The sequence below is a fragment of the Trichomonas vaginalis genome, chromosome IV (genome assembly GCF_026262505.1).
Source record: "Trichomonas vaginalis G3 chromosome IV, whole genome shotgun sequence".
In the NCBI taxonomy this organism is placed as follows: domain Eukaryota; phylum Parabasalia; order Trichomonadida; family Trichomonadidae; genus Trichomonas; species Trichomonas vaginalis.
Genome location: NC_067206.1, coordinates 21,012,654 through 21,025,916, shown reverse-complemented (window position 1 = coordinate 21,025,916; position 13,263 = coordinate 21,012,654). Strand labels below are relative to the sequence as shown.

At 29.6% G+C, this 13,263-nt stretch overlaps 1 protein-coding gene across 1 annotated transcript, besides 10 other annotated features; it reads left to right on the top strand.

Annotated features, from left to right (window-relative positions):
• Positions 1–2,563: 2,563 nt before the first annotated feature.
• Positions 2,564–3,337: a mobile genetic element.
• Positions 3,304–3,337: a terminal%2Cinverted (terminal inverted repeat of MuDR-4N1_TV transposon ID:TVAGG3_0138730).
• A 681-nt stretch (positions 3,338–4,018) lies between these two features.
• Positions 4,019–4,055: a mobile genetic element.
• Positions 4,019–4,055: a terminal%2Cinverted (terminal inverted repeat of Banshee-A3 transposon ID:TVAGG3_0138720).
• A 2,313-nt stretch (positions 4,056–6,368) lies between these two features.
• Positions 6,369–6,406: a mobile genetic element.
• Positions 6,369–6,406: a terminal%2Cinverted (terminal inverted repeat of Banshee-A3 transposon ID:TVAGG3_0138710).
• A 1,192-nt stretch (positions 6,407–7,598) lies between these two features.
• On the top strand, positions 7,599–7,919 carry TVAGG3_0138700 (uncharacterized protein; the record flags this gene model as incomplete). The annotated part of the gene is made up of 1 exon (XM_051224200.1): positions 7,599–7,919. One exon carries the CDS (start codon positions 7,599–7,601, stop codon positions 7,917–7,919), a length of 321 nt encoding a protein of 106 aa, XP_051109186.1.
• Positions 7,920–11,143: 3,224 nt separating this feature from the next.
• Positions 11,144–12,014: a mobile genetic element.
• Positions 11,981–12,014: a terminal%2Cinverted (terminal inverted repeat of MuDR-4N1_TV transposon ID:TVAGG3_0138690).
• Positions 12,015–12,673: 659 nt separating this feature from the next.
• Positions 12,674–12,705: a mobile genetic element.
• Positions 12,674–12,705: a terminal%2Cinverted (terminal inverted repeat of Banshee-A3 transposon ID:TVAGG3_0138680).
• Positions 12,706–13,263: the final 558 nt, after the last annotated feature.

Below are 13,263 nucleotides of genomic sequence, written 5' to 3'. Positions count from 1 at the left end.
AGGTTAAAAATTGTAAGAATTTTAATGATGCTTGTGATTAAGTCAATGCATCAGTATGGTATTCATCCGTGGAACCCAGATAAAGCCTTATCCAACGAATTAACAAACAAAACATCAAACGCAATACCAAATCCCACATATATATTTAATTCTTCTTGCAAAAAATTAACATCTGACGCCGAATTACTTAAAATTGCGCAATTTGAAGCAATCAAATTCAAACATTAAATCAAGCACTGATAGTTATTGTAACAAATATTTCGAATTATTTAGATTATTATCCTCCAAATACAAAAATTCTCAGCAAAGGGATGAAATTGAGTCAATTTAATGGAGCAAAACGAAGTGAGGTGAAATTCACCACTTTGACACCTCGTATTTTTCAGATATATCGATTAATATTGAGTTTTATTGGGATGGAAAACATACTGAAAAACCTGCAATATCAACACCTTTTTATATAATATTGAATAAATAAAATTTGTTTTTATTTTCCAAAAAAGATATATGATACATTTTTATTATACAGGTTAAAAACTGTCTAGCTTTTGCTTTTAGTGCTCGACCAGAGGCATACATTGAAAATACAATCCTCTCCATGGTTTTTGTGTAGGATCTGATCTTCTCAAAACGATGATATTGACTATTATTATATGAATTGAATGTATTTATGAATATTTCGAAATTTTAATATAAATAATTTATTAAAAATAAAAATTGAACGTAAGTACAAAAAATATAATTTGAAAGCAAATTAAAAATTAACGATACGATAATTTGGAACTTTTACCTTTTGCCAATAAATATAAAAATAAAATTTTGGGAATTGGAACTTAAGAGTAGAGAGACCTTTGTTGATATGTATGAGGCTATGTATTTATGTGTAGATCTGAGTAAGCTTGGTTATCATATAGCGGTTTCTGATGAAATTGAGAACCTCGGAGACCCAAGACCTTTGTTGATATGTATGAGGCTATGTATTTGTGCGTAGTCATTAAACCCATTCTTGCAAATTAGAATATTATTTTATTTGTTATATTGAGCTTTCTTCCTGATAATTTGCATATCTTCAAAATCATTAAAGTAAGTAAAATCAGTTGTTTTTTCGGTGATTAATCTTAATTCTTCGCATTATATTTTCTTTTTTTTGAAAAATCTTACTGTTTGGGGAAATTCTCTTTGCGAAATCTGTTGGCCTGAGGATTATCTGGTTGAATAAAAATATGTTCAATTCCCCTTTCGCATAATAATTAATGAAATTGTGTTTTATTTTCGAGAGTGTGCAAAACGTTCCCACTTCTTGAGAGGTACGTTTTGCAAATTTTTTTCTTTCATACATAGAAGATTTTTGGAAGATGATTGATCTCTACATGATATTATATCATATTTCTACATTGAGTCCTTAACAATATTAAATTGCAGGGTTTTCAAATCAAAAAACTAACTTTCGCTCTTTCAGGTCAAATCAGCAAGGCTCTTCTATATAGGTGTTGGATATATTATCAAACTGAAATGAAACTTTCCAGAGATGTCCATAAAATTATTTTGCAAAACATCCCTCTCAAAAAGTGGGAACGTTTTTGCAATTTTTCTTTATTTTTTGTACCATTATCGGTCCATAGAGCGAAATGGGGACCAGGTATTGTGCTTAATGCACGTTTGAGTACATTTGTTGTATACTCTGCAGTTTTCTGAGAAAAAGATTATGAGTGATCTCGTTTTTTCTTAAAGTCATTTTTTTCTTATCAAAAAAAATTAAAATTACGTAAAACTATGACAAAATTACGTAATTCACAATTTTAATGCTGAAAAATAGGAATATAAGCTTATAATACTACAGGTAGATTGAGCATCGATGCGCGCTAATGCCAACATGATTAATTTGAGTCGGTTTTATATATTATTGGAAATTAATCACAAATTGTCCATGAATATAAGTTATATTCTTCGATATTATGAGTTAATGAAGGCTACAATATTTGTAATCATGATTGGCTAGTTAAAATCTATTAGAATAAAAGAAATTGTAATTTAATAATATTGAATTGACATTTTAAATAATTTGAGGTCTAATCCATTATGAGTATGGTTATTACAGGTCACTTATTATTATTCTTTGATATACAAAGAGTTAAAACGATTTGGTAATGAGATATTGTAGAAAATAAAAATAACTGTAATCTATTGAAACTGATAAAAAAATTAAATCCATTTATTTTTTATTCATATGTTATTATTGATGAGAATTAGATTCATTTAAAATTGAATACATATTTTTGAGAGAGTCAAAAATTTCAGGATCGATTTCATCTTCGCATTCATCCAAATATATTCTAAGCTCGGAATTTTCAAATGCATTCAAAATATTGGCAAAGTTTTCTTTACAAGAAGAGTTAAATAAAATTTCTTGTAAACAATTAATAATAAATTTTGGGTTAAATTCAACAAAATCCGAAAGAATTTCAAACACCTTTTCAAATTTGTCATTAAATATCGAAAGGGATATTGAATCTTTTATGATAATAGCGATGAGGATATTTATCAAAATTTCCTTATTTTTGAAGAGTGCGGGATAAATTTGTCAAGTGTCACTTTTCAATAACCTTAAATTACGCTGTTCTAATTTTTTAAAAAATAACCTTAAATTATATTTGAAGAAATTATGTCTATGATATATGTTTTATTCTAGAATCTTGGAGTTTTCATGCACTACACAAGAGCTCCAAGGTTCCAAGAGTGAATGCTCAATAGCAATTATAGAGATGTACCTTTTCAAAATGACTTTTACTGATTAAATTTAATCAATAGAAGACATTTTGAAAAGGTACCTCTACAATTAGATATACAAGAGATTCAAAGCTTCATTTCAGATAGATTTGAAACTTTGAAACTCTTGGTAGATTTTGAGTGAATGCTGACAATCATCTTTGAGAAGGTTTTCTTAAAGAAAACCTTCTCAAAGAGGTTTCTCAGGAGCCCTGAGGCTCCCTTTCGTAATGATTGGGAGCCTTGGGGCTCCTGAGACGAAGAATGGCTTCGCCGAATCTTTGATCAGCAGAGGCCAAATGAAAAGGCCTCTACTGATGGATTCTCAGGAGCCCTGAGGCTCCCTTTCGTAATGATTGGGAGCCTTGGGGCTCCTGAGACGAAGAATGGCTTCGCCGAATCTTTGATCAGCAGAGGCCAAATGAAAAGGCCTCTGCTGATGGATTCTCAGGAGCCCTGAGGCTCCCTTTCGTAATGATTGGGAGCCTTGGGGCTCCTGCAGCAGAGTATCGCTCCGCTCCATTAATTTTTTTTAAAAAAAAGTGCCGTGTGGCAAATTTGTCCTGTTCCCTCTCCTAACACATAACTCCACAACTACCCAAGTACTATATTGCCACTCCTTCCCGCATTGCATTTGAGAAACATTAAAAGTGGCGACAAGTGCACTTGCCATGGCATATTGTTGCGCGTATATATACTTCTAATGAAAGAAGCAGTATATACGCGCAATTCGAGTGAGATTGCAGCAGAAAGTCGAGAAGAGAGCCCTTTCTTAAGGTTAGGACTCCCTTCTCGACTTTATTATACAATGAAATATAAATCATAGTATATTTTTGTCACTTTTCACATCGTATTACCCGATAGAAACAAAACAAAACGACTTTCTTGATATATCAATAAATGGCACGGATAATTTATTGGATGCATTGGAAAATATTTTAATACATATCCTATTGAGCAAAATCGATTTCAAAAAGATGAAATATTAGAATGGCCCAAGTATTTAATCATACAATTAAACTTTCGTAAGACGAAATGGTGGAAGTGAAGTGATGTTGAAACCTTGATATTTCCTCGAAATTTCTACAAAACATATATTAGACATAAAGCATATATCTTATTTTATTAAGAATGTTGAATAATAATATTATTAAATATTAAGCTTTAAAAAAGCTAATTAAATTCAAAATGAATATATATTATTATTGGATAAATATTAATCAGAACAAATGATTTTTTTATTAATGCTATGTAATAAACAGAAATTCATCAAAAGTGACAGCTCTCAATTTTTGACATTTGTAAATTCTAAATTGAATGAGAAAAATGAAATAACACTAAGCATAATACAATATTCTAGATTTAATTATAATTAGGAAAAGTTAGTTTTGAGAGTACTTTTCATAGGCATATAGAATGAAATCTTCTGAAAAATAATATCACATAAACTCATATTATTTCTAATATATAACTATTTTATATAAAAATCAAATTCAATGATCTTAAAAGCGAAGGATAAACTCAAAATTTACGAATATAATGAGTGGGAATATAATGCTTATCTATCATAAAACCATATGAAATATCAATTTTTGCTTTACGCCTAATTTTTGACGACAATTAGCAAAAATGTTAAATGTTAACACTCAGTCCATTTGAATATGAAAATAAAATTGACTTTGATTAAATGTTTTTATTTATCATGCAATTCTTCTTGCGACAAAGATTTGAATAAAAGTTCAAAAAATAAGATAGCTTAAAAAATAATATACGGTAGTGTTTACTAATAGATGAATAGTATATAAATTCTATTAAAATGGATTTGATCCAAAAAAATATATAAAATTTGATCATAATAAAATCGTTTTAAATTACTTCTTCATTTAAATTATAACAATTATTTTTGATTTTTATTTATCATCCACATTCAAATTTGAATCTTATCACAAAAGAAGGACCACTTTTATGACTACTGCCAAATCTATAAACAGAGAATGGCTATTTGAAGCTAAAAGAAGAATAGAAGAAGGTGAATATTACAAAAGTGTGGGAAAGGAAGTTGAATTGGAAAATGGTAAATTAAATTGAATGTTGCGAAAATACAATAAGAAGAGCATTTCAACTTCAAGAAATCGAATTACCAAAAGTTAGTCGCGGCAGAAAACCAAATCCACCAACATTTGAACAAAAACAATTAATTAATTCTTGTGTTTCACAATATAAAGGAGGAATTTCAAAAACTTATTTATTGATTAAAAGGTTTCAAAATATTGTTCAAAATCCGATTGTGAGAAAGAAAAAGAAGAAATTGCAAAAGAATTTGAAAATATAGAAGATTTGACAAAAGATCAAATTTTTGACAATTTACAAAAAATAAAGCCTCATCAAGTGGAAAAATTTATGATGGAATCAGGTTTATCTTCAAAAAGAGATTACAAACAGCAGATCACCTACCAAATATCGTGCCATATCAAAGAATTTGATATGGCACTGCGATATTCATTACTTCACGTAATGTTCTTTTCCATTCTTTGCCATATTGAATGATATGACACGTAAAGTTCTCAAAACTAAATTATTGAAAACAAGTCTTCCAACTCAACAGCGAATATTTTAAGAAAACTTTTAGAGGAGTTTATCCTTACTGCATCTGGACCGATAACGGGGTGAAAACCGCGGTGAATTCGGCAGGTTATGCAGGAAACGGAATAGTTTGGAAGCACACCTTGCCGTATATGCCAAGACAGAACGGCAAGGTGGAGCGCTGTGGCAAGCTTAGAAAAGTTTTTGCCAGACGAGTTGGATGATATTCAACAAATCAAGGACTCAGTTCAGCAGTTCATTGAAAATACAACAATACACCACATTTATCTCTCGATATTAATCCAAAACGAATAGTAATTACACTCCTAACGAATTATTCGAAGTTTCAAAATTTTGGTACGAGCCAGAAATGCAAAAATGGGAGTTATATATCAAGAGGAATGGGTTTTAGCAAAATTTGAATAATTACATCATTTTAAATGACTTCTAAACAATTTTATTTATGATAAATTTTATATATTTTTTGGATCAATCCATTTTAATAGAATTTATATACTATTCATCTATTAGTAAACACTACCGTATATTATTTTTAAGCTATCTTATTTTTGAACTTTTATTCAAATCTTTGGTCGCAAGAAGAATTGCATGATAAATAAAACATTTAATCAAAGTCAATTTTATTTTTCATATTCAAATGGACTGAGTGTTAACATTTAACATTTTTTGCTAATTGTCGTCAAAAATTAGGCGTAAAGCAAAAATTGATATTTCATATGGTTTTATGATAGATAAGCATTATATTCCCACTCATTATATTCGTAAATTTTGAGGTTTATCCTTCGCTTTTAAGATCATTGAATTTGATTTTTATATAAAATAGTTATATATTAGAAAATAATATGAGTTTATGTGATATTATTTTTCAGAAGATTTTGTGTTCTTCTTCAAAATTTTATTTTTTATTAAAAAGAATCTTTACGAAATATACATTTACTTTAATTAATATTTAAAAACGTGCTCTATCAAAAGTTCCAAAAATTCAATATTATAGCTTTTCTGAGGTGTCACTTTTGATGAATTTCTGTTTTCAACACTAGACAAAAACAATTATATTAGATGCACATGATTAACATCTCTTGGTCTGATGATGTTTTTCAATTAAAAGATTATTATATACAGTTGAATTTACAAAATTCTTAATTCATAATTGCATGGCACAAGAGAGGTATGATCTGCTTATATGTTAATGATAGATATACCATATTATTTCCATTACTATAAATAACTTAAAGAAATATATCTTCTAAGTGTATTTTTTGTTCAATTTTGTTTGAAAAAAAAATTAAAACGCATTTCTTATCTTGTTTAGCTTTGATAAGTTGGATTAAATAATATTACTAAATACAAATCATGATAACAATTATATATCCATGCTAAATGCCTGAAGATCTGGTGAAAATATTGAGATATGCCTCACTTCCATCATTTCGTCTTACCACATAAAAATATGTGATTTTTAAAACAAGTTAGCTGATATGCTTTTAACAAAACCGAATCAAAAGTATTCAAAAAAATCTGAAATTGTAAAATATCTTAATCAAAAATAAAGGGTTGATCTTCATTTTCGGGATTTCAAAAAAATTTGGAATTTCTCCTCCCAAAACACACAGATTGTCCAGTTCATTGGCATAGAGAATATCCGATTTCCAGTGTTTTACTCTGAATCTTATTAGTTAAATACCGAATTTCGAACATAAATTCATCAAAATCGAATAAAGAGACTACCAAAACGACACAAATATAATCAAGTCACAATCATTTAACAGGAACTCCTTAAATGAAGATTTTTACAATTTTAATCTCTATATTTTAGAAAAATATGCTCAGTCACAAACACAATTACTATGTTATGGAACAAGGCATTGACACTCGAATCTCTGGCCAATTCGAGGAACATCCAAAATTTCAATAATCTTATCCACAGAATCCATAGCCCAAAAACTTTAATTTGCATAGTACATTTGAAGACGAATAATATTAGTCCAATTTTTTTTAACTTTGAAATTTTCAAAATACAAAATTTAATTTTTAGAATTAATGCATTAATATATGCATTTGTTCCGTACCGAAAATGAACTTTACAAAAAGTGACATGAAAAGTCTTAATTACATTAAAGCCAAATGTAAACTTCATTGAGAAAAAGCAGTTTTGTCTCGTATTCAACGTAAAATCTTCAAAGAAGACTAAACAAAAGTGCTACACTGATAACAAAGATGAATTTCACATGGAACGCGATGATTCAATAACTGCAGAGTTGCGACATACAATTGCGGAAAATGTATGGACAACCACATGTAATGGTGGAGAACCATCGTATCTTTCAGAGGTCGAATTACTTGATTTTTATGGTGAAATCAATCAAAGAGCAAAAGGTCTTGCATGTGAAAAGGTAATCGAAGCTTATCAGATTGCCTACGAATTACTGGAGTATAGATACAGCAGAGCTTTATATCTAGCTGGCCTTGTTCATCCAGACGAATTTCCAACAAGAGGAAAAGAATTGTTTACTTCGCTAGAAGTATATTCCCCTCAAGATCATGGTTAAACAGAGTTTGCTCTGATCTCAACATTGAGATCAAAAGCTCAAAAGAAAATGAGGAAAAACGAGCAAAGTACTGTAACACGCAACAGTTGCTAACTTCTTACATTAATTTCAGTATACGGCAGTTGATCCATGGAATAAGTGGAGTATTTATGAAACATCTCTGCTTCATCAAAGCGTTACAAAGTTATCTGCACTGAAAGCAACCCTCCTTTAACCAAAGAAGAGCATGAATTTGTGCTTGTTACTAGTATCTTCCATATAATTCTGAAGGATACCGGATGAAACCATTTATTATTGTTCCAGGAATATAAAATTGTTCACAGGAACTCCGCTCCGTGAGAGCATTCCTTACAGGACAATCTTATGGATGGATGACAAAGAAGATATGGGATATCTTTAATTTAACTTTTATTATCGAAATCCAGAGATATCGCTCAAGTCTTGATGCTATCACAGCAGCTCAGCATAATATCGTATTCGGTGATAATCATATCAGCCGAGTAAGTTATTTTACTTGCAAACTTTTGAGTCTCTTCAGAATTGAACTCTTGACATTTCCAGCTTACTGCACAGTAGTTCTCCAGTTATTTGATGTAGGATGTGCAGCATCTTTGAGATCAAAGAATAACAGGTTAAAATATGTTCCGCTTTACACATATGAGCAAGATAATTTATCAAATACCCCAAAACCAAGGTTAAAAATTGTAAGAATTTTAATTGATGCTTGTGATTAAGTCAATGCATCAGTATGGTATTCATCCGTGGAACCAGATAAAGCCTTATCCAACGAATTAACAAACAAAACATCAAACGCAATACCAAATCCCACATATATATTTAATTCTTCTTGCAAAAAATTAACATCTGACGCCGAATTACTTAAAATTGCGCAATTTGAAGCAATCAAATTCAAACATTAAATCAAGCACTGATAGTTATTGTAAAAATATTTCGAATTATTTAGATTATTATCCTCCAAATACAAAATTCTCAGCAAAGGGATGAAATTGAGTCAATTTAATGGAGCAAAACGAAGTGAGGTGAAATTCACCACTTTGACACCTCGTATTTTTCAGATATATCGATTAATATTGAGTTTTATTGGGATGGAAAACATACTGAAAAACCTGCAATATCAACACCTTTTTATATAATATTGAATAAATAAAAATTTGTTTTTATTTTCCAAAAGATATATGATACATTTTTATTATACAGGTTAAAAACTGTCTAGCTTTTGCTTTTAGTGCTCGACCAGAGGCATACATTGAAAATACAATCCTCTCCATGGTTTTTGTGTAGGATCTGATCTTCTCAAAACGATGATATTGACTATTATTATATGAATTGAATGTATTTATGAATATTTCGAAATTTTAATATAATAATTTATTAAAATAAAAATTGAACGTAAGTACAAAAAATATAATTTGAAAGCAAATTAAAAATTAACGATACGATAATTTGGAACTTTTACCTTTTGCCAATAAATATAAAAATAAAATTTTGGGAATTGGAACTTAAGAGTAGAGAGTTTGTTGATATGTATGAGGCTATGTATTTATGTGTAGATCTGAGTAAGCTTGGTTATCATATAGCGGTTTCTGATGAAATTGAGACTCGGAGACCAAGACCTTTGTTGATATGTATGAGGCTATGTATTTGTGCGTAGTCATTAAACCATTCTTGCAAATTAGAATATTATTTTATTTGTTATATTGAGCTTTCTTCCTGATAATTTGCATATCTTCAAAATCATTAAAGTAAGTAAAATCAGTTGTTTTTTCGGTGATTAATCTTAATTCTTCGCATTATATTTCTTTTTTTTGAAAAATCTTACTGTTTGGGGAAATTCTCTTTGCGAAATCTGTTGGCCTGAGGATTATCTGGTTGAATAAAAATATGTTCAATTCCCTTTCGCATAATAATTAATGAAATTGTGTTTTATTTTCGAGAGTGTGCAAAACGTTCCACTTCTTGAGAGGTACGTTTTGCAAATTTTTTTTTCATACATAGAAGATTTTTGGAAGATGATTGATCTCTACATGATATTATATCATATTTCTACATTGAGTCCTTAACAATATTAAATTGCAGGGTTTTCAAATCAAAAACTAACTTTCGCTCTTTCAGGTCAAATCAGCAAGGCTCTTCTATATAGGTGTGGATATATTATCAAACTGAAATGAAACTTTCCAGAGATGTCCATAAAATTATTTTGCAAAACATCCTCTCAAAAAGTGGAACGTTTTTGCAATTTTTCTTTATTTTTTGTACCATTATCGGTCCATAGAGCGAAATGGGACCAGGTATTGTGCTTAATGCACGTTTGAGTACATTTGTTGTATACTCTGCAGTTTTCTGAGAAAAAGATTATGAGTGATCTCGTTTTTTTAAGTCATTTTTTTCTTATCAAAAAAATTAAAATTACGTAAAACTATGACAAATTACGTAATTCACAATTTTAATGCTGAAAATAGGAATATATAGCTTATAATACTACAGGTAGATTGAGCATCGATGCGCGCTAATGCAACATGATTAATTTGAGTCGGTTTTATATATTATTGGAAATTAATCACAATTGTCCATGAATATAAGTTATATTCTTCGATATTATGAGTTAATGAAGGCTACAATATTTGTAATCATGATTGGCTAGTTAAAATCTATTAGAATAAAAGAAATTGTAATTTAATAATATTGAATTGAATTTTAAATAATTTGAGGTCTAATCCATTATGAGTATGGTTATTACAGGTCACTTATTATTATTCTTGATATACAAAGAGTTAAAACGATTTGGTAATGAGATATTGTAGAAAATAAAAATAACTGTAATCTATTGAAACTGATAAAAAAATTAAATCCATTTATTTTTTATTCATATGTTATTATTGATGAGAATTAGATTCATTTAAAATTGAATACATATTTTTGAGAGAGTCAAAAATTTCAGGATCGATTTCATCTTCGCATTCATCCAAATATATTCTAAGCTCGGAATTTTCAAATGCATTCAAAATATTGGCAAAGTTTTCTTTACAAGAAGAGTTAAATAAAATTTCTTGTAAACAATTAATAATAAATTTTGGGTTAAATTCAACAAAATCCGAAAGAATTTCAAACACCTTTTCAAATTTGTCATTAAATATCGAAAGGGATATTGAATCTTTTATGATAATAGCGATGAGGATATTTATCAAAATTTCCTTATTTTTGAAGAGTGCGGGATAAATTTGTCAAGTGTCACTTTTCAATAACCTTAAATTACGCTGTTCTAATTTTTTAAAAAATAACCTTAAATTATATTTGAAGAAATTATGTCTATGATATATGTTTTATTCTAGAATCTTGGAGTTTTCATGCACTACACAAGAGCTCCAAGGTTCGAGTGAATGCTCAATAGCAATTATAGAGATGTACTTTTCAAAATGACTTTTACTGATTAATTTAATCAATAGAAGACATTTTGAAAGGTACCTCTACAATTAGATATACAAGAGATTCAAAGCTTCATTTCAGATAGATTTGAAACTTTGAAACTCTTGGTAGATTTTGAGTGAATGCTGACAATCATCTTTGAGAAGGTTTTCTTAAAGAAAACCTTCTCAAAGAGGTTTCAGGGCCCTGAGGCTCCTTTCGTAATGATTGGGAGCCTTGGGGCTCCTGAGACGAAGAATGGCTTCGCCGAATCTTTGATCAGCAGAGGCCAAATGAAAAGGCCTCTACTGATGGATTCTCAGGAGCCTGAGGCTCCCTTTCGTAATGATTGGAGCCTTGGGCTCCTGAGAAGAATGGCTTCGCCGAATCTTTGATCAGCAGAGGCCAAATGAAAAGGCCTCTGCTGATGGATTCTCAGGAGCCTGAGGCTCCCTTTCGTAATGATTGGGAGCCTTGGGGCTCCTGAGACGAGAATGGCTTCGCCGAATCTTTGATCAGCAGAGGCCAAATGAAAAGGCCTCTGCTGATGGATTCTCAGGAGCCCTGAGGCTCCTTTCGTAATGATTGGGAGCTTGGGCTCTGCAGCAGAGTATCGCTCCGCTCATTAATTTTTTTAAAAAAAGTGCCGTGTGGCAAATTTGTCCTGTTCCCTTCCTAACATAATCCAACATACCCAAGTACTATATTGCATCCTTCCGCATTGCATTTGAGAAACATTAAAAGTGGGACAAGTGCACTTCATGGTATTGTGCGCGTATATACTATTCTAATGAAAGAAGCAGTATATAGCGCATTCGAGTGAGATTGCAGCAGAAAGTGAGAAGAGAGCCCTTTCTTAAGGTTAGGACTCCCTTCTCGACTTTATTATACAATGAAATATAAATCATAGTATATTTTTTGTCACTTTTCACATCGTATTACCCCGATAGAAACAAACACAAACGACTTTCTTGATATATCAATAAATGGCAGGATAATTTATTGGATGCATTGGAAAAATATTTTAATACATATCCTATTGAGCAAAATCGATTTCAAAAAGATGAATATTAGAATGGCCAAGTATTTAATCATACAATTAAACTTTCGTAAGACGAAATGGTGGAAGTGAAGTGATGTTGAAACTTGATATTTCTCGAAATTTCTACAAAAATATTAGACATAAAGCATATATCTTATTTTATTAAGATGTTGAATAATAATATTATTAAATATTAAGCTTTAAAAAGCTAATTAAATTCAAATGAATATATATTATTATTGGATAATATTAATCAGAACAAATGATTTTTTTATTATGCTATGTAAGTAACAGAAATTCATCAAAAGTGACAGCTCTCAATTTTTGACATTTGTAAATTCTAAATTGAATGAGAAAAATGAAATAACACTAAGCATAATACAATATTCTAGATTTAATTATAATTAGGAAAAAGTTAGTTTTGAGAGTACTTTTCATAGGCATATAGAATGAAATCTTCTGAAAAATAATATCACATAAACTCATATTATTTTCTAATATATAACTATTTTATATAAAAATCAAATTCAATGATCTTAAAAGCGAAGGATAAACCTCAAAATTTACGAATATAATGAGTGGGAATATAATGCTTATCTATCATAAAACCATATGAAATATCAATTTTTGCTTTACGCCTAATTTTTGACGACAATTAGCAAAAAATGTTAAATGTTAACACTCAGTCCATTTGAATATGAAAAATAAAATTGACTTTGATTAAATGTTTTTATTTATCATGCAATTCTTCTTGCGACCAAAGATTTGAATAAAAGTTCAAAAAATAAGATAGCTTAAAAAATAATATACGGTAGTGTTTACTAATAGATGAATAGTATATAAATTCTATTAAAATGGATTTGATCCAAAAAATATATA